At 39.6% G+C, this 25,476-nt stretch overlaps 1 protein-coding gene across 5 annotated transcripts in view; it reads right to left on the minus strand.

Annotated features, from left to right (window-relative positions):
- The window catches only part of TEC (tec protein tyrosine kinase), a 155,439-nt gene that overhangs the window by 26,808 nt on the left and 103,155 nt on the right, over positions 1–25,476 (minus strand). For all 5 annotated transcript variants that reach the window (XM_018049428.1, XM_018049429.1, XM_005681594.3 and 2 more), the window contains exons 3-8: positions 23,232–23,336; positions 18,007–18,088; positions 17,164–17,292; positions 9,010–9,056; positions 6,907–7,079; positions 2,803–2,868 (exon numbers count right to left, since the gene is read on the minus strand). In XM_018049428.1, the coding sequence (XP_017904917.1) occupies positions 2,803–2,868; positions 6,907–7,079; positions 9,010–9,056; positions 17,164–17,292; positions 18,007–18,088; positions 23,232–23,336 (602 nt within the window). The remainder of the gene's footprint in view (positions 1–2,802; positions 2,869–6,906; positions 7,080–9,009; positions 9,057–17,163; positions 17,293–18,006; positions 18,089–23,231; positions 23,337–25,476) is intronic.

Genomic DNA, 25,476 nt, shown 5'->3' on the forward strand with positions numbered 1-25,476 from the left:
CATGGACCACAGCTTTGTCTAACTCAGTGAAACTAAGCCATGCCGTGTAGGGCCACCCAAGACAGATGGGTCTTGGTGGAGAGTTCTGACAAAATGTGGTCCACTGGAGAAGGGAATGGCAAACCACTTCAGTATTCTTGCCTTGAGAATCCCATGAACAGTACGAAAGGCAAATAGATAGGACACTAAAAGATGAACTCCCCAGGTTGGTAGGTGCCTAGTATGCTACTGGAGATCAGTGGAGAAATAACTCCAGAAAGAAAGAAGAGACAGAGTCAAACCAAAAACAACACCCAGTTGTGGATGTGACTGGTGATGGAAGCAAGGTCGGATGCTGTATAGAACAATATTGCATAGGAACCTGGAATGTTAGGTCCATGAATCAAGGCAAATTGGAAGTGGTCAAATAGGAGATGGCAAGAGTGAACATTGACATTCTAGGAATCAGTGAACTAAAATGGACTGGAATGGGTGAATTTAACTCAGATGACTATTATATCTACTACTGTGGGCAAGAATCCCTTAGAAGAAATGGAGTAGCCATCATAGTCAGTGAAAGAGTCTGAAATGCAGTACTTGGAGGCAATCTCAAAGACGACAGAATGCTCTCTGTTTGTTTCCAAGGTAAACCAATCAATATCACAGTAATTCAAGTCTATGCCCTGACCAGTAATGCTGAAGAAGCTCAAGTTGAACAGTTCTATGAAGACCTGTAAGACCTTTTAGAACTAACACCCAAAAAAGATGTCCTTTTCATTATAGGAGACTGGAACTCAAAAGTAGGAAGTCAAGAAACACCTGGAGTAATAGGCAAATTTGGCCTTGGAGTACAGAATGAAGCAGGATAAAGGCTAATAGAGTTTTGCCAAGAGAACGCACTAGTCATAGCAAACACCCTCTTCCAACCAACCTCACCAAACAACACAAGAGAAGACTCTACACATGGACATCACCAGATGGCCAACACCAAAATCAGACTGATTATATTCTTTGCAGACAAAGATGGAGAAGCTCTATACAGTTAGCAAAAATAAGACCAGGAGCTGACTGTGGCTCATATCATGAACTCCTTATTGCTCTTGATTCAGCAGCTGGCAAAAGGTTTTTTAATCTTGGAGACATTTAAGATGTATTACAAGATGGGCTTTAGCAAAATCCAACACCAACTGTGGCATGGAAAGACAGCAGGAGTCAGCACTGAGAACAGGTTTTTCCTCTCTCATGCAGCCAGAACTGGCACCCTGCCACATGGTATCCCCAACCTTGGGCAGAAGCCAGCTGAGGAGGCTCCCACAACAAGTACCCTTAATCATGCAGAGGTGGAGTCAGGCACCCAAAAAAATGCATGGCAACGCATCATAAACTTCCTAAAACACTTATGTGTAATCCCGTGAGTCACAGAGGATAGTCTTACATTCAGATAAGGATTATCTGGTTTCCAAGCACTTCCCTCCTCAAATTATCAGTCACTTCTCTACCAGATCCCTTTAAAATCAGGTCCAAGTTTCTACTTTTAGCATCTTCCCTAAATTCTAAAGATATGCTCTATTTTCCTAAAACTTATTTCAGAGCAAAAACACTATTTCAGTCACATGTTTTTTATACCCTCATCTACTTCTAAAACACCTTTGAAGGGGTCACACCACTGGGAGCTATGACTTTAGAATCCGTCAATCCTTTTCTAGACTTTTAAGGTACACTCATGTTACAGGAAGTGACATGGACAGAGGAAACAGCTTTGTGTTGGAGGTGGTGGTGATGGTGTTGTTTTTAAAGAAGTGAATGAAGCATCAAAACACCACCTCAGAGTGACCACAACAGTATTTGGTATATTTGAGCCTCTCACTAAAACCTGGCCACACACTGCTAGTGGGCGTATGAACAGCAGCCCACTTGCTTTCTCTGAAAAGTAATTTGACAGCATGCTTTAGAAGTCTTAAGAAGTTCAAAACTAGCCTTTAGCCCAGTACGTAGGTTTTTAAAGATCTAGTTTAAAACAATAAGCAGAAAGAGGTATCCCAGTATTTTCACATAGCAAAGATGCCAAAACATTCATGCCACACAAATAAGAAAATGATTTTATAAACTACTGCACATCCATGTGGCTATATGCCTGCTTGTACTCCTTAAGATCTCACACAGTGCATGATATATGCTAAGGTCTCAGTAAATATTTGAAGAATGAAATATAGTACAATTATGAAAATGTATTTGAAGAACATTTAACGGTATGAGGAAATAATATACTGTTAAGTGAATTAAACAGGATATAAAATAGTATATACAGCATGATTCTGTTTTTTTTAAAACAGTAAAAAGATTGAAAGAAGATATACAAATGTTGACAGCGTTCAGATCTAGTTGATTTATAATTTTTCCTTATTAACATTTTTCATATTTTCAAACAATTTTAAAACAATAATCACATATTATTATAGTTAGAAAAAATAAACAATCAAATGCTTTTTTAAAGGCAACTCTAGAAAACTGTATTTTCATTTCTTAAATGAATGAGCAATGAGCTGTATTTCAAAGCCAGTTAAGCTGTGATTTGTTTAAAATCAATTTAATTATATTCACTTCTGTAACTTGAGTCACACATAGTATGTTCAGGTGAAGTGTATAACAGAAACTAATTCTTACAGCATCATTTACCATCTTAGACAACTGAGTTAAAAATAAGTTGGCATCACCTTATAAAGACGGTTAAAGATGACCATTAGTCTCCCAGATGCCTCACATAATTAGGAAAAGAAAAACAATGTCTGGTTCTCCACATTCACAAAATAATCTTTTACTTACTCATATTGATCTAAGTTGTTTGATTTCTTTCCTGTCACATAATTACTTGGGATATATCCTTCACTCCTAGAAATGAGAAAAATACTTTAGATAAACTGAAATTATTTTACTGACAGAGTATTAAGAGGAAAATTACTGCCCTTCTGTAATAATTAAAGTATAATATTGCCTAAAGCTTGTAAGAAAGATTGGCTGACCCTCAATAAGTCAATATATCTGCAGTATTTGATGCTTTACAAAGGACTTCCTCATTGGATCCTTACAAAAATTCTAAGGTAGGTAGACATTCTTGTACCCACTTTTTGGTGGGGGAAACCAAAGCTTAGGAAGACTGAGACTTTCTCAAGGGCTCAGAACTAGTCAGTAACAGGGTCAGAATGTGAATTCTGAACTTGTGACTCAGTTCAGAGCCCTTCCTAACGTTCTATGGTGCTTCTCTTGAATTCACACTTTTGGGAGATGTTTTACAGAAACCACCACTTCAGGAAAGTGGCAGTGTTGGATGAAAACCACTGCCACTGCAACACCGTGACAGTCTGTGCAGCGCACGCTTTCACAGAGAGTAATCCCTAACATCTACATCAGCATCATCTGGTCACTCGGTAAATGACAAATTCCTGTCCTACTCAAGAGACATGAACTGAGGAGGCCTGTGCGGGGCCAGGGAACCTTGCATTTTTACCCTAGATGACTCCTGTGCACATTAAAGTTTAAGGAGCAATCAGAGTAGGTAGAATCTTGGCTGGAGCCAAGAATTGCAGCAGAAAAAGAGATATATGTATAAAATTTCTGAGTAAAAATGCTATAATTCTGAATTTGAACTGTTAGTAACAATTCATAATATATGCACACATAAGAGTGTATATATGTGGCTCTGTGCACTGAGAAAGGCCTAGAAGCAAGGACAATCCAGCAGCAACAGAATCCTAGTACCCCACCTGTTGTCTTTAAATATTATTTCGTATGAAAAGGAGCCAGAACTCTATGGGGAAATGGCAAAGTGCAGGTTTGACTAGGAAAAACACAAGAATGAAACTGAGCTCTTTTATTTTATTCAGAAAGCAAGGAAGCTGAGAAAGAAAAGCTAAAAGGACCCCTAACAAAAATAGCTACCATTGACGCATGATGGGACAATCCAAGCAAAAAAGAATAACGACTGCAATAGGAAAAAACCAAATATGAAACTATCCATGCTTCTCCTTCTGTTTAGTTGGTCAGTCATGTCTGACTCTTTCTAACCGCATGGACTGTAGCCCACCAGGCTCCTCTATCCATGGGATTTCCCAGGCAAGAATACTTGGAAATGGATTGCCATTTCCTTCTCCAGGGGATCTTCCTGACCCAGGGAGTGAACCCACATCTCCTGCATTGATTGGCAGGTGGGTTCTTTACCACTGAGCCACCTGGGAAGCCCAAAAGTATCCATAATAACACTTTTAAAAGTATTGGTTACCACTGTTATCAGCAGAGAAAGCTTGGTCATCAGAATTAGAAAAATCACCATTTTGCTATCCTTAGTGAAATAATCGATCTAAGCAATAATCATCAATGGATGCTAAAATCATTAAGTGAAACATTGACGAAGAATTTTATGATGGAGGAATAAAGTTGACAAACATACCTCAGGTATGTTTACCTGCGTAACCTTGGCATCATAAGAGGTGGAACCACCAGATATATGGGACATAGATACATATTAAACAACACCATGTGGAAGAAAATAGCTTAATCTAGATTGTGGCTCACTATAGAGAAAAAGATCTGGTTTCATCGATAAATCAAAAATGGGGGAAGAAAAGGACAGGGACTGTTGTAGAATAAAAGAGAGACATGAGACATATCAGCCAAAATGCATTGTGTGGACCTTGTTTTAATCTTGAGTAAACTGTAAAATTACAGATTAGAGCTAATCAAGGGAAACCAGAATTACAGAGTTGGTACTATCCTTAAACCTGGGCCAGAAGGGCCCCTGTTCTGACCTCACACTTTCGAGAGAATGCTAAAATCCACCATTCCTCAGCTGGACCATCATCTGAAACTATGGCCTCAGAATTCACTGCCTATTGCCAAGTCCTACATGGGCCTTTCCAAGGGGTTTCATTCTCTGAAAACCAAACGATGCTGCTTGCATGCACTCCTCCAGCCCAGGTCCAGGCAGTGACCAAGCTGGGAGGTAGCTTTTGCCAACCAAATGGACAGAATTTGGATGTATAGCTGGGAGATGCACATGGTGCATGTGAGACGGAACCAGGGACAGAACGGAAGGGAGAAGGGCGAACCCTGGGGAGATGGCCAGCCCTCTGTGCACTGTCACATTCTGGCACGGAACTCCAAGCCAAACTTTGCTTTCCTTGTCATTTTGAAGGTATGTTTGTCAAGTTGGAGGATAAATTATATCTTATTCACCAGTTTGTCAGCTTGACTTATAAATATTTAAATATTTGATATCTGGGCTTTTATTTGTACTCTTCTTCTAGGGAAAATTATTATTCTATTACAATGTTGGGGTTCCCTGGTGGCTCAGACGGTAAAGAAACTGCCTGCAATCAGGAGACCCAGGTACAATCTCTGGGTGGGGAAGATCCCTTAGAGAAGACAATGGCTACCCACTCCAGTATTCTTGCCTGGAGAATTCTATGGACAGAAGAGCCTGGTGGGCACAGAAAGTCAGACATGGCTGAGCAACTAACACACACACACATGATAATGACACAGCAGTTGTTTAAAAAAATCTTTCGCAATTAAACTTGGGGGTGAAATTTCACAATGATTTGAATCTACTTTTAAATACTCAAAAAAAAAAAAAGGAACAGTTGGGAAGATTTTTTTTTTTAATGGGAAGATTTTTTTTTTTAATGGGAAGATTTTAAAATTATGACTGACCAATTTCTGAAGTCAAGTGACAAGAGGCTCCATTAAACTATTACATATCTTTTGGATATGTCTATAATAAAAAAAAAATCTTGTTTGGCAAAAAAAAAAAGCAATGATGACCTTCCTGTAAACATAGATGAACAGGTTTCCATAAAGGTACTAATGCACAGCACTCAGGAGATGTACTACTACTAAGAAGTGAGCAGCAGACACGGGCCCTGCCCAATCCAGAAGCAGGAGGTAAGAAAGTGGATTTGCATGAAGGGACCAGTCCATTCTGAAGGAGATCAGCCCTGGGATTTCTTTGGAAGGAATGATGCTAAAGCTGAAGCTCCAGTATTTTGGCCACCTCATGCGAAGAGTTGACTCATTGGAAAAGACTCTGATGCTGGGAGGGATTGGGGGCAGGAGGAGAAGGAGACGACAGAGGATGAGAAGGCTGGATGGCATCACTGACTCGATGGATGTGAGTCTGAGTGAACTCCGGGAGTTGGTGATGGACAGGGAGGCCTGGCGTGCTGCGATTCATGGGGTCGCAAAGAGTCGGACACGACTGAGCAACTGAACTGAACTGAACTGAACGCTCTAATCAGGACAAAAAGTCCTCCTCTTCTTATTCACAGGAACTCAGAATAAAAACAGAGTTATACTACAGAGGTAAGCACAGGATACAGAGCATTCCTAATGAAGCTTAAGATACACACTACCCCCCCGCAATGTTTATCATATTTACCCACTATTTACCAATAATAAGGTTGAAAGGATTATTCTCTTTAAATCCTATTCAGTATAAATAATGTTTGTTTTTAAACTTCTTGAATGTATGTATTTTAGACATAGACACATACACACATACATATAGACAGACACACTCACATTCTTTCTTTCTACAACCAATCTAAGATTACTTATTTACTTTGAGGGGGAGGGGGACGGGAAGAGACCTAAAATGTCATTTCCCCCAAGATCAAAACAATCAAATTCAAACATACAATGGATGAGAAATAGACCAGTGTAATGGATTCTAATTTCTGGAAAGAAGTGGTTGATCCATTTACACTTACTGAGTCACTAAGAATACACTGTGCTACTAAAAGGTAATAATGTATATTTTCATTTATGGCTGCTGAACTGGTCTTACTACATAACAGTTACAGATTATCATCTTCTCACTCAGTATTTAACTCCCAGCCACCCACTGTGTATCGTCCACAGGGAGGGAATACCTACCCGTATTTATCTCTTGCTTTCCACCAATGAACATCATTCTTTTCCAATATGATATACTCCTGGCCTCTCTCTAGTCTGAGATCATGTGCTTCCGTCGCTTGGAAATCATACATGGCTACAACTATTTCTTCACCATTTTCTTCTTCAGGCGGAATCGGTGGCGGCGGCCTTCGCTAAGAAATGGAAATGTGAAAGTTTAGTCTTCCATGTGAAACTGGGTGTGAAGTAAAACACTAAGCCACTGCATACTGCCACAGAATAAACTCTCCCTAAAATAAGCTGCGGACTCTCTGCACATGAGTTTGAGGATATTGATGCTACTGGGCCTCTCATGGGTTTCAGAATACAGGACAAGAGCAAAAACTGTCTTTAAATATCAAAAGGATTCTTCTGGGTGTCAGGATTAACTTACCAGGGAGCAGCAAGGGTAGAATGTGAGTAGAAATGACGACTAGAAGCAGATCCACCATTTAATGGCCTACAATGGGAAAAAGACCTACTTTCGTCAGGTCTCCCACTTGAAGGAATCTATTTCTTCATGCCTACTATGTGCAAGGTACACTCTAAGTACATAGCTGGCATATTTCTTCTCATTTGTTCTTTTTTTTTTTTTAATTTAAATTGAAATATATAGTTGGGCTTCCCTGGTAGTTCAGCTGGTAAAGAATTTGCCTGCAATGCAGCAGACCTCAGTTTGACTCCTGGGTCAGGAAGTTCCCCTGGAGAAGGGATAGGCTACCCACCCCAGTATTCTTGCCTGGTGAATCCCCATGGACAGAGAAGCCTGGTGGGCTACAGTCGGTGGGGTTGCAAAGAGCTGGACATGACTAAGCGACTAAGCACAGCATAGCACATAGTTAGCTTACAATGCTGCATTAGTTTCTGGTATACAGCGAAGTGATTCAGTATATACTCTTTTTCATATTGTTTTCATTATGGTTTATTATAGGATACTGAATACAGCTCCCTATGCTATAGAGTAGGACCTTGCTGTTTATCTACTTTATATATAATAGTTCCTATCTGCTAATCTCAAACTCCTAATTTAACCCCATACCCTGCCTTTCCCCTTGGGTAACCCTAAGCTTCCTTCCTCTGTGAGTCTGTTTCTGTTTTGCAAATAAGTTCATTTGCATCCTCATTTATTCTTAGTACTAATTCCATAAGCATATATAATTTCCATTTTATAACTAAGGAAACAATGGTTTAAAGTCACCCACATCAGATTCGTGCTGGATCAGGTCCCTCCCAAGTCCAAAATATATGTGTTTTCTACCATACTCCACTATTCATAGGTATATCATTAAATCATTAGAGTCATTCCTTTGTCATAATACTGTGGTCTCAAGACTGAAATATTCCTCTAAAGTCCCACATTGCTTGAATAATATTCAAAGCCAAAATATAGGCAGAATGCCAGATGATAATAGGGCCCCCAGTGATGATTTCTGATACACTTAAATAAATATTATTTGACACCAAAAAAAATCAAGTTAAGCCATAATCTATCCATTTCTGAGGAGAAGACAATGGCACCCCACTCCAGTACTCTTGCCTGGAAAATCCCATGGATGGAGGAGCCTGGTGGGCTGCAGTCCATAGGGTTGCTAAGGGTTGGACACAACTGAGTGACTTTACTTTCACTTTTCACTTTCATGCATTGGAGAAGGAAATGGCAACCCACTCCAGTGTTCTTGCCTGGAGAATCCCAGGGATGAGGGAGCCTTGTGGGCTGCTGTCTATGGGGTCACATAGAGTCGGACACGACTGAGGTGACTTAGCAGTAGCATCCATTTCTGATATGATCCATGCAGGAGGCAACATCACAGGACTGAACAAAAACACATTTGGTAAACACATGCTTAAAAAAGTTAGGGGCTTCCCTGGTGGCTCAGACAGTAAAAAAGCTATCTGCAATGTGGGTTCGATCCCTGGGTCAGAAAGATCCCCTGGGGAAGGGCATAGCTACTGACTCCACTGGTCTTGCCTGGAAAATCCCACGGATAGTGGAGCCTAGCAGGCTACAGTCCATGGGTCGCAAAAAGTTACACATGAATGAGTGACTATCTCTTTCATCACTTCCAAAAGTTAAAGACCACCTACTTTCTTTATTTCTGGTGCTGGTGTTGGAGGTAGTGCTTTTCTTATACCTAAAAATACAACAACAAGATGGGTTAAAATGCCATCTAACAATGATCAACAGTTTTAAGGAAAAGTAAACATAACAAGAAGTCCACTCTGACTCTCTCACTCTGGTGCATGTTGCTTGCAACACTATTTTAGAACAGATATCTTGAACGGACTGTAAATGCCATAGGGATTGAGGTCATGTGTTATTCATTGTAAGCAAATGGGATTACATCAGAACCAAAAATCTTCTGCTCAGCAAAGGAAAACCATCAATAAAATGAAAAGGCAACCAACAGAAGGGGAGAAAATATTTGCAACCCACATATCTGAGAAGGGGTTAGTATCCAAAATATTCAAGGAACTCATACAACTCAATAGTGAAATAATAACTCAGTTAAAAGTGGACAAAGGACCTAAAGAGATTTTTTTTTTAAAGAAGACATACAAACAGAGGTACCTTAAAAGGTGCTCAGCATAACTAATCATTAGGAAAATGCAAATTAAAACCAGGAATAAGATACCAATTCATATGTACTAGGATAGCAATTATAAAACCCACATGTGAAAGTGGGCACCCTTGTCTTCCCGACTTTAGGGGAAATGCTTTCAATTATTCATCATTGAGGATAATGTTTGCTGTGGGTTTGTCATATAGCTTTTATTATGTTGAGGTATGTTCCTTCTATTCCTGCTTTCTGGAGAGTTTTTATCATAAATGGATGTTGAATTTTGTCAAAGGCTTTCTCTGTATCTATTGAGATAATTATATGGCATTTATTTTTCAATTTCTTAATGTGGTGTATTGCATTGATTGATTTGCGGATATTGAAGAATCCTTGCATCCCTGGGATAAAGCTCACTTGGTCATGATGTATGATCTTTTTAATGTGTTGTTGGATTCTGATTGCTAGAATTTTGTTAAGGATTTTTGCATCTATGTTCATCAGTGATATTGGCCTGTTGTTTTCTTTTTTTGTGGCATCTTTGTCAGGTTTTGGTATTAGGGTGATGGTGGCCTCATAGAATGAGTTTGGAAGTTTACCTTCCTCTGCAATTTTCTGGAAGAGTTTGAGTAGGATAGGTGTTAGCTCTTCTCTAAATTTTTGGTAGAATTCAGTTGTGAAGCCATCTGGACCTGGGCTTTTGTTTGCTGGAAGATTTCTGATTACTGTTTCAATTTCCATGCTTGTGATGGGTCTGTTAAGCTTTTCTATTTCTTCCTGGTTCAGTTTTGGAAGGTTGTACTTTTCTAAGAATTTGTCCATTTCTTCCAAGTTGTCCATTTTATTGGCATATAATTGCTGATAGTAGTCTCTTATGATCCTTTGTACTTCTGTGTTATCTGTTGCGATCTCTCCACTTTAATTTCTAATTTTACTGACTGGATTTTTCTCCCTTTGTTTCTTGATGAGTCTGGCTAATGGTTTGTCAATTTTATTTATCCTCTCAAAGAACCAGCTTTTGGCTTTGGTCTCTTTTGTTTCTTTTGCATTTATTTCTGCCCTAATTTTTAAGATTTCTTTCCTTCTACTAACCCTGGAGCTCTTCATTTCTTCCTTTTCTAGTTGCTTTGGTGTAAAGTTAGGTTATTTATTTGACTTTTTTCTTGTTTCTTGAGGTATGCCTGTATTGCTATGAACTTTCCCCTTAGCACTGCTTTTACAGTGTCCCACTGGTTTTCTGTTGTGTTTTCATTTTCATTCATTTCTATGCATATTTTGATTTCTTTTTTGATTTCTTCTGTGATTGTTGGTTATTCAGCAGCGTGTTGATCAGCCTCCATATATTGGAATTTTTAATAGTTTTTCTCCTGTAATTGATGTCTAATCTTACTGCATTGTGGTCAGAAAAGATGCTTGGAATGATGTCAATTTTTTTCAATTTACCAAGGCTAGATTTATGGCCCAGGATGTGATCTATCTTGGAGAAGGTTCCATGTGCACTTGAGAAAAAGGTGAAGTTCATTGTTTGGGGGTGAAATGTCCTATAGATATCAATTAGGTCTAACTGGTCTATTGTATTATTTAAAGTTTGTGTTTCCTTGTTAATTTTCTGTTTAGTTGATCTATCCACAGGTGTGAGTGGAATATTAAAGTCTCCCACTATTATTGTGTTATTGTTAATTTCCCCTTTCATACTTGATAGCATTTGTCTTACATATTGCAATGCTCCTAGGTTGGGCGCATATATATTTATAATTGTTATATCTTCTCCTTGGATTGATCCATTTCCTCTAAAGTCAGGAACAAGACAAGGGTGCCCACATTTACCACTACTATTCAATATAGTTTTGGAAGTTTTGGCCACAACAATCAGAGCAGAAAAAGAAATAAAAGGAATCCAAATTGGAAAAGAAGAAGTAAAACTCTTACTGTTTGCAGATGATATGATCCTCTACATAGAAAACCCTAAAGATTCCACCAGAAAATTACTAGAGATAATCAATGAATATAGTAAAGTGGCAGGATATAAAATCAACACACAGAAATCCCTTGCATTCCTATACACTAATAATGAGAAAATAGAGAAATTAAGGAAACAATTCCATTCACCATAGCAATGAAAAGAATAAAATACTTAGGAATATATCTACCTAAAGAAACTAAGGACCTATATATAGAAAACTATAAAACACTGGTGAAAGAAATCAAAGAGGACACTACAGATGGAGAAATATACCATGTTCATGGATTGGAAGAATCAATATAGTGAAAATGAGTGTACTACACAAAGCAATCTATAGATTCAATGCAATCCCTATCAAGCTACCAATAGTATTTTTCACAGAGCTAGAACAAATAATTTCACAATTTGTATGGAAATACAAAAAACCTCGAATAGCCAAAGCAATCTTGAGAAAGAAGAATGGAACTGGAGGAATCAATCTGCCTGACTTCAGGCTCTACCACAAAGCCACAGTCATCAAGACAGTATGGTACTAACACAAAGACAGAAATATAGCAATGGAACAAAATAGAAAGCCCAGAGATAAATCCACGCACCTATGGACACCTTATCTTTGACAAAGGAGGCAAGAATATACAATGGCAAAAAGATAATCTCTTTAACAAGTGGTGCTGGGAAAACTGGTCAACCACTTGTAAAAGAATGAAACTAGAACACTTTCTAACACCATACACAAAAATAAACTCAAAATGGATTAAAGATCTAAAAGTTAAGACCAGAAACTATAAAACTCCTAGAGGAGAACATAGGCAAAACACTCTCCAACATAAATCACAGCAGGATCCTCTATGACCCACCTCCCAGAATATTGGAAATAAAAGCAAAAATAAACAAATGGAACCTAATTAAGATTAAAAGCTTCTGCACAACAAAGGAAACTATAAGCAAGGTGAAAAGACAGCCTTCAGAATGGGAGAAAATAATAGCAAATGAAGCAACTGACAAAGAATTAATCTCAAAAATATACAAGCAACTTATGCAGCTCAATTCCAGAAAAATAAACGACCCAATCAAAAAATGGGCCAAAGACCTAAACAGACATTTCTCCAAAGAAGATATACAGATGGCTAACAAACACATGAAAAGATGCTCAACATCACTCATTATCAGAAAAATGCAAATCAAAACCACAATGAGGTACCATTTCACTCCAGTCAGAATGGCTGTGATCCAAAAGTCTACAAGCAATAAATGCTGGAGAGGGTGTGGAGAAAAGGGAACCCTCTTAAACTGCTGATGGGAGTGCAAACTACTACAGCCACTATGGAGAACAGTGTGGAGATTCTTTTAAAAACTGGAAATAGAACTGCCATACGACCCAGCAATCCTACTGCTGGGCATACACACCAAGGGAACCAGAATTGAAAGAGACAAGTGTACCCCAATGTTCATTGCAGCATTGTTTATAATAGCCAGGACATGGAAGCAACCTAGATGTCCATCAGTAGACAAATGGATAAGAAAGCTGTGGTACATATACACAATGGAGTATTACTCAGCCATTAAAAGAATATATTTGAATCAGTTCTAATGGGGTGGATGAAACTAGAGCCTATTATACAGAGTGAAGTAAGCCAGACAGAAAAACACTAATACAGTATACTAAGGCATATATATGGAATTTAGAAAGATGGTAACGATAACCCTGTATGAGAGAGAGCAAAAGAGACACAGATGTATAGAACAGTCTTTTGGACTCTGTGGTAGAGGGCGAGGGTAGGATGATTTGGGAGAATGGCATTGAAACATGTATAATATTATATGTGAAATGAATCACCAGTCCAAGTTCAATGCATGATACAGGGTGCTTGGGGCTGGTACACTGGGATGACCCAGAGGGATGGTATGGGGAGGAAGGGGGGAAGGGGGTTCAGGATGGGGAACACATGTACACCCGTGGTGGATTCATGTTGATGTATGGCAAAACCAATACAATATTGTAAAGTAATTAGCCTCCAATTAAAATAAATAAATTTATATTAAAAAATTTTTAAAAACAAAAACAAACCAAAAAAAACACCCCACATGTGATATCAAATGCTGATACAGATGCAGGGAAAAGAGAACTCTTGTACACTGCTAGTGAGAATGTAAATGATGTAGCCACTGTGGAAAACAACATAGAAGTTCCTCAAAAAACTTAAAAATAGAACTACCAGATGATCCACCAATCCCACTTCTGGGTATATACACAAATGAAAGGAACTCAATACCTCGAGGAGACAAGCTGTACTCCCATGGTCACGGCAGCATATTTTACAATAGCCAGGAAGAGAAACAACCTGAGCATTCACCAACAGAGGACAGGATACAGAAAATGCAATGTGTGTGTATATATGTACATATATACACGATGGAATATTCAGCCTTAGAAAAAGAAGGAAATCCTTTCATTTGTGACAACACGGATGAAGCTGGGGGGCATAATGCTAAGTGAAGTAAGCCAGACAGAAAAGGACAAATAGCACATGCTGTAATTTATATGGGGAATCTTAAAAAAAAAAAAAAACAACTCATAGTAGAATAATGGTTGCCAGGGGATGCAGGGTGGGGAAAATAGAGATATCAGTAAAAGAATACAAGTTTACAGTTATTCAATGAATAAGGTATGTTAATTATTACTCAATTTATATATAACTGGAGAAGGAAATGGCAACCTACTCCAGTATTCTTGCCTTGAGAATCCAATGGACAGAGGAGCCTGGCAGGCTATAGTCTATGGGGGTAGAAAGAGTCGGACACAACTGAGCAACTAAGCATGCATGCACACACATATACACACACATATATCTAGAACTAACACCCCCCCAAAAGATGTCCTTTTCATCATAGGGGACTGGAATGTAAAAGTAGGAAGTCAAGAAACACCTGGAGTAACAGGCAAATTTGGCCTTGCAGTACAGAATGAAGCAGGGGAAAGGCTAACAGAGTTTTGCCAAGAGAACGCACTAGTCATAGCAAACACCCTCTTCCAATAACACAAGAGAAGACTCTACATGTGAACATCACCAGATGGTCAATACTGAAATCAGATTGATTATATTCTTTGCAGCCAAAGATGGAGAAGCTCTATACAGTCAGCAAAAACAAGACCAGGAACTGACTGTGGCACAGATCATGAACTCCTTATTGCAAAATTCAGACTTAAATTGAAGAAAGTTGGGAAAACCACTAGACCATTCAAGTATGACCTAAATCAAATCTCTTATGATTATACAGTGGAAGTGACAAATAGACTCAAGGTATTAGATCTGATAGGCAGAGTGCCTGAAGAAGTATGGATGCAGTTTCATGACATTGTACAGGAGGCGATCAAGACCATGCCCAAGAAAAAGAAATGCAAAAAGGCAAAATGGTTGTCTGAGGAGGCCTTACAAATAGCTGAGAAAAGAAGAGAGGCAAAATGCAAAGGAGAAATGGAAAGATACACGCATCTGAATGCAGAGTTCCAATGAATAGCAAGCAGAGATAAGAAAGTCTTCCTCAGTGATAAATGCAAAGAAATAAAAGAAAACAATAGAATGAGAAAGACTAGAGATCTCTCAAGAAAATTGAGATAGCAAGGGAACATTTCATACAAAGATGGCCACAATAAAGGACAGAAATGGTACGGACCTAACAGAAGCAGAAGATATTAATACGTGGCAAAAACACACAGAACTATACAAAATAGATCGTCATGACCCAGGTAACCATGATGGTGTCATCACTCACCTAGAGCCAGACATCCTGGAGTGCCAAGTCAAGTGAGCCTCAGGAAGCATCACTATGAACAAAGCTAGCAGAGGTGATAGAATTCCAGTTGAGCTATTTCAAATCTTAAAATATGATGCTGTTAAAGTACTGTACTCAATATGCCAGGAAATTTGGAAAACTCAGCAGTGGCCACAGGACTGGAAAAGGTCAGTTTTCATTCCAATTCCAAAGAAAGGCAATGCCAAAGAATGTTCAAACTACCACACAATTGCACTCATCTCATACACTAGCAAAGTAATGCTCAAAATTTTCCAAGCTGGATTTAGAAAAGGCAGAGGAACCAGAGATCAAATTGCCAACATCCTTTGGATCATAGAAAAAGCAAAAGAGTTCCAGAAATACATCTGCATTGTTGACTATGCCAAAGCCTTTGACTGTGTGGATCACAACAAACTGTGGAAAATTCTGAAAGAGGAATACCAGAACACTTGACCTGCCTCTTGAGAAATCTGTATGCAGATCAAGAAGCAACAGTTAGAAGTGGACATGGAACAACAGACTGGTTCCAAATTGGGGAAGAAGTACATCATGGCTGTATACTGTCACCCTGCTTATTTAACTTAAATGCAGAGTACATCATGTGACATGCTGGGCTGGATGAAGGACAAGCTGGAATCAAGACTGCAGGGAGAAATATGAATAACCTGAGATATGCAGATGACACCACCCTTATGGCAAAAAGCAAAGAGGAACTAAAGAGCTTCTTGATGAAAGTGAAAGAGGAGAGTGAAAAAGCTGGCTTAAAACTCAACATTCAAAAAACTAAAATCATGGCATCTGGTCCCATCACTTCATGGCAAATAGATGGGGAAACAAGGGCAACAGTGACAGACTTTATTATTTTTTGGCTTCAAAGTCACTGCAGATGGTGATTGCAGCCATGAAATTAAAAGACACTTGCTCCTTGGAAGAAAAGCTATGACCAACCTGGACAGCATATTAAAAAGCAGAGACATTACTTTGCCAAAAAAAGGTCCATCTAGTCAAAGCTATGGTTTTTTCATTAGTCATGTATGGATGTGTGAGTTGGACCATAAAGAAAGCTGAACACCAAAGAACTGATGCTTTTGAACTGTGGTGCTGCGGAAGACTCCTGAGAGTCCCTTGAATTGCAAGAAGATCAAACGAGTCAATCCTAAAGGAAATCAGTCCTGAATATTCACTGGAAGGACCTATGCTGAAGCTAAAGCTCCTATACTTTGGCCACCTGATGTGAAGAACTGACTCATTGGAAAAGATCCTGATGCTGGGAAAGATTGAAGGCAGGAGGAGAAGGGGACAACAGATTAGGGGTTGGTTGGATGGTATCACCAACTGGATGGACATGAGTTTGAGCAAGCTCCAGGAGTTGGTGATAGACATGGACGCCTGGCATGCTGCAGTCCACGAAGCCGCAAAGAGTCCGACACAACTGAGCAACTGAACTGAACTGTGTGTGTATATATAAAACAGGAAAAAAGACAAAGTCTAAGGATCTAGTGTATAACATGGCAACTATAGCTGATAGCTTTGTAATGTAAATTGAAGTTTTCTAAGAAAATAGAACTTAAATGTTTTCATACACACACACACACACACACATACACAGGTAAACACACAAGGTTTTAATTAGCTCAATGAGAAGAACCTTTTCCAATGGATAAGTATATCCAATCACCTCACTGTAAATTTTACAGATGTTGCAATTTTGTTAATTATACCTCAGTAACACTGGGGGGAAAGGAGAGAAAAAGTGCTGACAGTCCTGCCTTAGGTTCACACTTACCCTTACAAAATATACCTACCCTGAAAGTCTGAAGGCCATATTTAACCAACGGCAAAATCAAAAACATGTCACTTTCTCCCTTTACCAATAATATGTACATCTTGAGCACAGTATAGTTATAGAATAAAATAAATACTTACTACTTTCAAAAAGATTATATTTTTCACATCCAGGTGCTAGTTTTTCAGTTTGCCTGCAACACTGATAACTTCCATCTGCCCAAAATTTAGGATGGTATTTAATCATAATATTATTGTTGTTCTTTATTTCTGTAATTCAAAGATACATTAAATGATCAGTGAAATAAAGCAGAGATGACAGAATGTTTCCTTGAATAACACTGTTGATCACTCTTTCCTAAATTCATTGTTATTGTTTAGACACGAAGTCGTGTCTGACTCTTTTGTGACCCCATGGACTGTTTATTATGAGGAAATCCTCATAACATAAAATTAAACACTCAGAAGATGCATACAGTTCTCTTTTGCCTCCTTTTTTTGGTGAGGCACCCTTGTGCTAACAAGGTGAAGCAACCTCTGCTACACTGTGATGGATCAACACAAAAGTCAGCCCATCACCATTTTGTTCTTCAGAGAAAGCAATGAGGATTATGCAGGACAAATTACAAGTGAACATTCTTCACGTACAAGTCAATTCCTCCACATCAAGTGTTGACTACACAATTTCTTGGAAAATACTAAATCCTGCTATCATAAAAGCCCAGTGCTTAGTCACCTCCAAATGTATTATATATTAAATGAAAGCTTGTTTTTCTTAAAAACTATGTATAAGCCACTAGAAGGAAGCAGATTATAAAAAAAGGAAGTTAGCTTCGATGTGTGTCACTTACAGGAAAAGAATGACTTTGGAGAAGCATTTATTGTCGATTAAAAGATTATAAATGTAAGATAGTTCTGTCCTAGTGATAAAAATGTTATATTCTGAAATTGTGTACAGATTAATATTTCATGATATGAGTTTACCTTCTTTTAACTTCTTTACCCACTGGTCCCTGCTTTGTGCACTAGGTGCAAAAATGTAAAGTGTGTTAGCATCATGCACAACCTGAAATAAAACAAAAAATGGAACAGGTCAGAAATAGCACTCCTACCTAGCACAGAGCCCTAGGTACTATCAGTTCAGTTCAGTTTAGTTGCTCAGTCATGTCTGACTCTTTGTGACCCCATGAATTGCAGCACGCCAGGCCTCCCTGTCCATCACCAACTCCCAGAGTTCCCTCACGTCCATCGAGTTGGTGATGCCATCCAGCTATTTCATCCTCTGTCGTCCCTTTCTCCTCCTGCTCCCAATCCCTCCCAGCATCAGAGTCTTTTCCAATGAGTCAACTCTTTGCATGAGGTGGCCAAAGTACTGGAGTTTCAGCTTTAGCATCATTCCTTCCAAAGAACACCCAGGACTGATCTCCTTTAGCATGCACTGGCTGGATCTCCTTGCAGTCCAAGGGACTCTCAAGTCTTCTCCAATACCACAGTTCAAAAGCATCAATTCTTCTGCACTCAGCTTTCTTCACAGTCCAACTTTCACATCCATACATGACTACTCAGTTCAGTTCAGTTCAGTTCAGTCGCTCAGCCGTGTCTGACTCTTTGAGACCCCATGAATCGCAGCATGCCAGGCCTCCCTGTCCATCACCAACTCACAGAGTTCACTCAGACTCGCGTCCATCGAGTCAGTGATGCCATCCAGCCATCTCATCCTCTGTCGTCCCCTTCTCCTCCTGCCCCCAATCCCTCCCAGCATCAGAGTCTTTTCCAATGAGTCAACTCTTTGCATGAGGTGGCCAAAGTACTGGAGTTTCAGCTTTAGCATCATTCCTTCCAAAGAAATCCCAGGATTGATCTCCTTCAGAATGGACGGGTTGGATCTCCTTGCAGTCCAAGGGACTCTCAAAAGTCTTCTCCAACACCACAGTTCAAACGCATCAATTCTTTGGTGCTCAGCCTTCTTCACAGTCCAACTCTCATATCCGTACATGACTACTGGAAAAACCATAGCCTTGACTAGACGGACCTTAGTCGGCAAAGTAATGTCTCTGCTTTTCAATATGCTATCTAGGTTGGTCATAAGTTTTCTTCCAAGGAATAAGCATCTTTTAGTTTCATGGCTGCACATGACTACCAGTAGGAACCAATAAAAGATTCAGAAATTCTTTAAGCAAAAGTCAATTGCTTTCCAAAGAACCAATTTCAATTTCCAATTCTTTTCCAAAGAACCTAGATTCCCTTCTTACAAAAGCAAATTTATTTCTTCATGTCTACATCAAGTGGGATTTTGCAAAGGACTGTGCTTTTACAGGAGGAAGAAAATGTACAGAGGCCAGGATGCTGTGCCAATCTTATTATTTCTTGCAATGTAAGGAACTAAAGTTCCTTAAGTAAACTTGGTACAACAGGGATTATTCCAATCAAGTATTTTTCTGAATAATATTTAGATGAATGGACTGCTCTTTCAGCATCACTCCTACACCTTTTTTTGCCACTACAAATAACTGCAGTAGGTAGCTTAATTAAGCACTGACTACTCCAACTCTAAACTTCATGCTTTACAGATATTAACTCCATCAATCCTACCATCAAGGCATTAGTATTCCCATTTTGCAGAAGAGGAGACTAAGGCCTATCCAAGACACCAATTCTAAATAGCTCCTGGAGGCACCACTCACACAGAATACACTGCAAATGGTACCCCTTAATTTACCTGCCCATCAGCATGTAGCTGGTCATCCAGAAAGCCAAGATCCTGACTCTAAGTTCCAAACTTTTAACTACAGTACCTCTTTTAGAGTTACCTCCAGGTGAGCAATTAGACAGTCTTATTCCTAATATTTTTAATATTAATAACAAAATTAAGAATGGGAAGCTAACCTAAGAATTTTGGTCTTCACTTTACCCTTGATGGTCAGTCACAAGGCAGAAACACCCTGATTGACCAAAAAGAAATATCTGGCTAGAAACCTCTCTTTACTATGTCAACAGCCACTAGATAGAACACAGATAGCTCTTTCATCAATAGATGGCTCTTCCTGACCATATTTAATAGATAATCCTGAGAAATAAAAATAATGCTTTTATGGCAAGACAAGAGAAATGTAAACAAAAAATTCTTATCTGCTCTTCAGCCTCCTCTCCCCACCCCCCACTGTACACTGTGTAACTCTGCAATGCAAAATCAAACCTCCCCATTGGCAGAAATACCTGCTCAACCCTAAAGAGCAACATCATCTTCCCAGCAGGAACAATACAGTGCCTTAAAAGATAGCATTCCTTCTTGATCTTGTAAGGGGTCACATGACCCACTACAATGCTGCTCAGATCTGGATTCTGTAAAACTGTCAATAATATGTCACATGATGTCCAGGCCTCTGACTCAAAAACTGATGTATCATTAACTGTGTCTTGACTTGTAGAAGGTGGAACAGTTCTCAGAGCTTTTTGAGATGCTCCTCCCAGGTTATAATCCTCAACTCTGGCTCAAATTAAGTTTTCCATTTTTTTTTTTTTCAAATTCTTTTCCCATATAGATTGTTACATAATATTGAGCAGAGTTCCCCATGCTATCAGCAGGTCCCTGTTGGTTAGCCATTTAAAATACAGCAGTATGGGGACTTCCCTGGCAATACAGTGGTTAGGACTTCACCCATGCTCTCACTGCCAAGGGCCCAGGTTCAGTCCTTGGTCAGGGAAATAAGATCTCACAAGCTGCATGGAAAAGCCAAAAAAATATATACATACATATATATATATATATACACACACACACACACACACACACACACACACACACACGGCAGTGTGTACATGCCAATCCCCCCCAAAAATAGATACGTGTGTGTGTGTATATATATATACATATAATTGAATCATTCTGCTGTACACCTGAAACATGACATTGTTAATCAATTATACTTCAATATAAAATAGTTTTTTAAAATCCCCACTTCTTTCTTAGATCAACTGATTAGTTTTTTGTCAACAATCCCTTCTCATTCATTTTAATCAAATAAATGTGGTCTAATAACAATGGGAACACCATAGAACAGTTCAGTTCAGTCACCCAGTCGTGTCCAACTCTTTGCAATGCCATGGATCGCAGGACACCAGGCTTCCCTGTCCATTGCCAACTCTGGGAATTTACTCAAATGCATGTCCATTGAGTCGGTGATGCCATCCAACCATCTCATCCTCTGTCGTCCCCTTCTCCTTCTGTCTTCAATCTTTCCCAGCATCAGGGTCTTTTCCAAGGAGTCAGTTCTTTTTCATCAGATAGACAAAGAATTGGAGTTTCAGCTTCAGCATCAGTCCTTCCAATAAATATTCAGGACTGATTTCCTTTAGGATGGACTGGTTGGATCTCCTTTCATAGAACAAATATTGCTATATTCTCCTCGGTGATTAATTCATACAACTAGCACTTTGCTAGGACTACATGAGATACAGAAATGAATCTAAGAAATACCTTATTACAAGACAGAAAATGAGATGTAATAAAGAGGTAAAGATAAAGCACTAAGAGAGAGGGCTCTGGGATGTATGCTGCCTCATTCGGCCCATGATTTTCATACCTGTGTCAACCTTGAAAAGATACAATGTGAGAGCTGCAAGTTTTATTTAGGGCAAAATGAGGACTGCAGCCCAGGAATCAGCACGTCAGATAACTCTGAGAAACTGCTCCAAAGAGGCAAGCGGGATGATCAATATATATGTGACTTTTGCTGAAGGGAGGGTACATGCAATCAAGCACATATTTTGCCAGAAGGTTTCTGCTAGGCTTGTTAAACCGTCATCATTATGAAGGATTTTAGTGCTTTTCCAGATATGAGGAGATACAAGAACTGTGCTCATAAAATTAGCTCCTGAAAATATCTATCAGAAGACCTGTCCTGCCAGTTCTTCCTAAAACACAGAGTGCTTCATTTCCACTCTATACCCTGAACTTCTTTCAGGGGGTACTGAAGGTCAGCAGCTGCAGCAGCATCTTGTAGAGGTAAATGGCAAGTGCCCATGACAAGTGCCAATTTGTAGCTAACACCTGTGATATTGTGATTTATAACAACAAATATATATTTGGTCTCTGTTCCGGTTCCTGGCACAGAGCTCCTAGAAACCCCTTGGAATTTCCTGCACTGAGAAAAGGGGTATTTTTTATTATGCTAATGAGGTGACAATCTGGGAGAAGGTGGGGGAGGGTGCTGGCTGCCAGTGAAGCCAGCCCTGTGATCACAGTATTGGAACTTTCAGTCTCACTTCTCGGAGGTGGAGAGCTCCGAGAAGGACAGAGGAGCTGTGACTGAATTCATTCATCAATGGCCAATGATGTAATCACCTGTGCCTAAGTAATGGAGCCCCCATAAAAACCCAAAAAGGAGAGGGTTCTGACAGCCATCTAGTTGGTAAACATGAGGAGATGTCCACAGACAGATTAATGAATAAAAGCAATTGTTTTATATATACACACACACACATACAAACACATATATATACATACACACAGTGGAACATTATGCAGCTTTAAAAAAGAAAAACCCTGTCACTTGCCTCAACTTGGATAAACCTGGAGGGCATCATGATAAGTGAAATAAACCAGACACAGAAAGATACACATCGCATGATCACAGATGTGGAATCTTAAACACACTCATAGAGACAGCAAGAGTGGCTGACAGGGGCAGGTAGGAGGAGCACTGGGAGATGTTGGTCAAAGGGTACAAAGCTGAAGTTATGCAAGATGAATGAGTTCTGGAGATCTAAGGTACAGCATGGGGATAGCAGTTAACAACACTACATGCTTGAAATTTGCTAAGAAGGTAGATAAGTGTCTCACCACTGGAGGAAAAAAACAAGGGAGGGGGGAAGGAAAGAAAATGGTAACTACGTGAAATGATGGATATGTTAGCTGGCTTGATTGTAGCAATCATCTCATAATGGGGGAAGGAAAGAAAATGGTAACTACGTGAAATGATGGATATGTTAACTGGCTTGATTGTAGCAATCATCTCATAATGTTGAAATATATCAAAACATCAAATCTATACCCTACATATATATGATTCTTATGGGTCAATTATATTAATACTTCAACAAAGCTGCAAGAAATCAATCAACAAAGCAATGACAGGGAACTTAAATGTGAAATAGTAAACATGACTAAAAGCCCAGAAATTCACTGTGGAAAAAATATGCCAGCTCACCTGAAATGGATATTTATTTTGACAGGGAATGACACCATCATCGTTCTTCACTATTTCCACACACTTGATTTTTGACACATCAATAAATCCCTTTCTGTACTTTTTCTGTTAAAAAAAGAGAACCATTTCAATCATAAGTTAAAGGAAAAATGTTATTAACAGCAATATTTGTTTTAAAAATCACTGATTCAAAACATTACAATTTCCTTCATAATTATCTAAATCATGCCTGGCTGTATGGCTAAAATTATTCAAAATACTAACACTATGAGGGTTATAATCAAAATAATTAAGCCTTTTAATTTTCAAAGCTGAAATTGCTCTGTCCTTGCCCTCTCCAGAAAGGTCTAGAAGTGAAAAAGAGACTCCTTTTGATTGCTGTCTTCCTCAAAGACACACACCTTAACCTGTAGATGACAGCCAACTCTCATAACCCAAAAAAGAAAGCATCAGAGACAAACCAAGCAAAAGTCCATCCACTCGATCACAGATACAAACTCCAGCCAGAGACATCTTGCACTCCAGCACACAGAACTCAGGAGGATGTGAGGACGCATGCTCATGCAAAACCTCCATTCAGAGTCTATGTTTGAATTTTCTTTTCTTTTTTTTTCTTCCCTATTGCCCTCCCTCCCTGCTCACTGCAAATCTCCCTACAGCAAGTAACTAATGACATACCAGGACTTCTCCCTCCAAAACATTAACATCCTTGAGCATAATGATCTCACATGTGAGAATTTCTCCCAGGGAAAAAAATCCAGAAGAATACAAAGTAGTATGTGCAAAGACAATTTGGCATCCTTAAAAATGACTTTAAGCACAATGTAGAAATAAAAAATGTTTACTGAATAATATTAACTGATACATCCCATACAAAAAGCTGCACAAAGACTAAGATTACTTTAGAAGAGACTGTACGGAGTCATATGACAAAGAACAGAAGAAGAGAAATGAAGATGAAGAACACTGTAGTATCTGGGGTGACCCAGGCATGCCCTGGCCCTGGTCATTCAAAACTGCTTCATCTAGTACTCTGAAACTCCCCTCTGGCCACAACCTTTGGAGTCCCTACCCTGCTCCTTATAAGCAGCTCTGTGTTTTAACTACCGCCACCCTTAGCCCAGACCACCCTCCCAGACTATCAGCTCCCATTTGTTACCTGACCGTCATTTTACCAGTGCATCCATCCTCCTTGACTCCCTTCCTCCCTCCACCCCCATCTCTCTCTCCCTCTCCCCAACCCACTCCCACACAGGAATCCCCATCCCCCACTGACATTTCCGTCAGTCCCCAGTTCTACCCACACCTTCTTCTGCTCCTGCATGCCTGGCAGCAGCAGGTCACAAAACAATCCTACCTGTCCTCTCATACTTAGCCAGGCCTTCACAGGTCTCATCTGCCTCCAGTGGAGAGAAGCTGGTGGCCTCCACGGAGACCACCAGTCTCATAAACGCTACAGAGCTGCCAACCCCACCAATTCCGCTCATCCCAGTGGACCATCCCTGTCACTCCCTCATGAAGAAGAGAGAAGCCGTCCCACAAGCACATCCCTGACTTCTTACTTTTGCAGGCCTAAAACACCCTAAGATTCACCCTTCTTTTTCTTGTTTCATCCTGTCTCTATGAGAAGGTTAAAAGGACACAACAGCTAAGGACACAATAGTTGGCACTTAACAGACCTCATTTCTTTCTATGCTCACCAAATTCTCACTTTACAGATGAGGAAACTGCACCTCAGACAGGTTAAACACATCACCCAAGGATCCCAAACAGCTCCTAAGGCTCCCTCAACCACAGGTGACAAAATTAATGGAGCCAAGTCCTCGATGGGGCAACATGGATTCTGAGCATGGACTGACCTTCTGCCCCAAGAGCCAGAGGAAAGCTCTTTACGGCCATACTCTGCTGAGGCCTTTGCTTCTCCTGCCTACAGATCAGAAGTCCCCCACCTTTTTGGCATCAGGGACCAATTGCGTGGAAGACAATTTTTCCATGGACTATGGGGTTGGGAATTGGTTTTAGGATATTTCAAGTGCATTACATTCCCTGTGCACTTGATTTCTAACCTAATGTTGCTGCCAGCAATTAGACAGCAATTAGCGATCTGACAGCAGGTACCAGTCCCAAGCCTGGAGGCTGGGGACCTCTGCTATAGTCACCTTCAGGCCTCTGCCATCCACACCAAGGACCTTCTTCTGGCCTTCCCTTCCTGAAAGAGAGGTATTACACCTTCAGCCTTCATTTC

Source organism: Capra hircus, chromosome 6 (genome assembly GCF_001704415.2).
Source record: "Capra hircus breed San Clemente chromosome 6, ASM170441v1, whole genome shotgun sequence".
Taxonomy (NCBI): Eukaryota; Metazoa; Chordata; class Mammalia; order Artiodactyla; family Bovidae; genus Capra; species Capra hircus.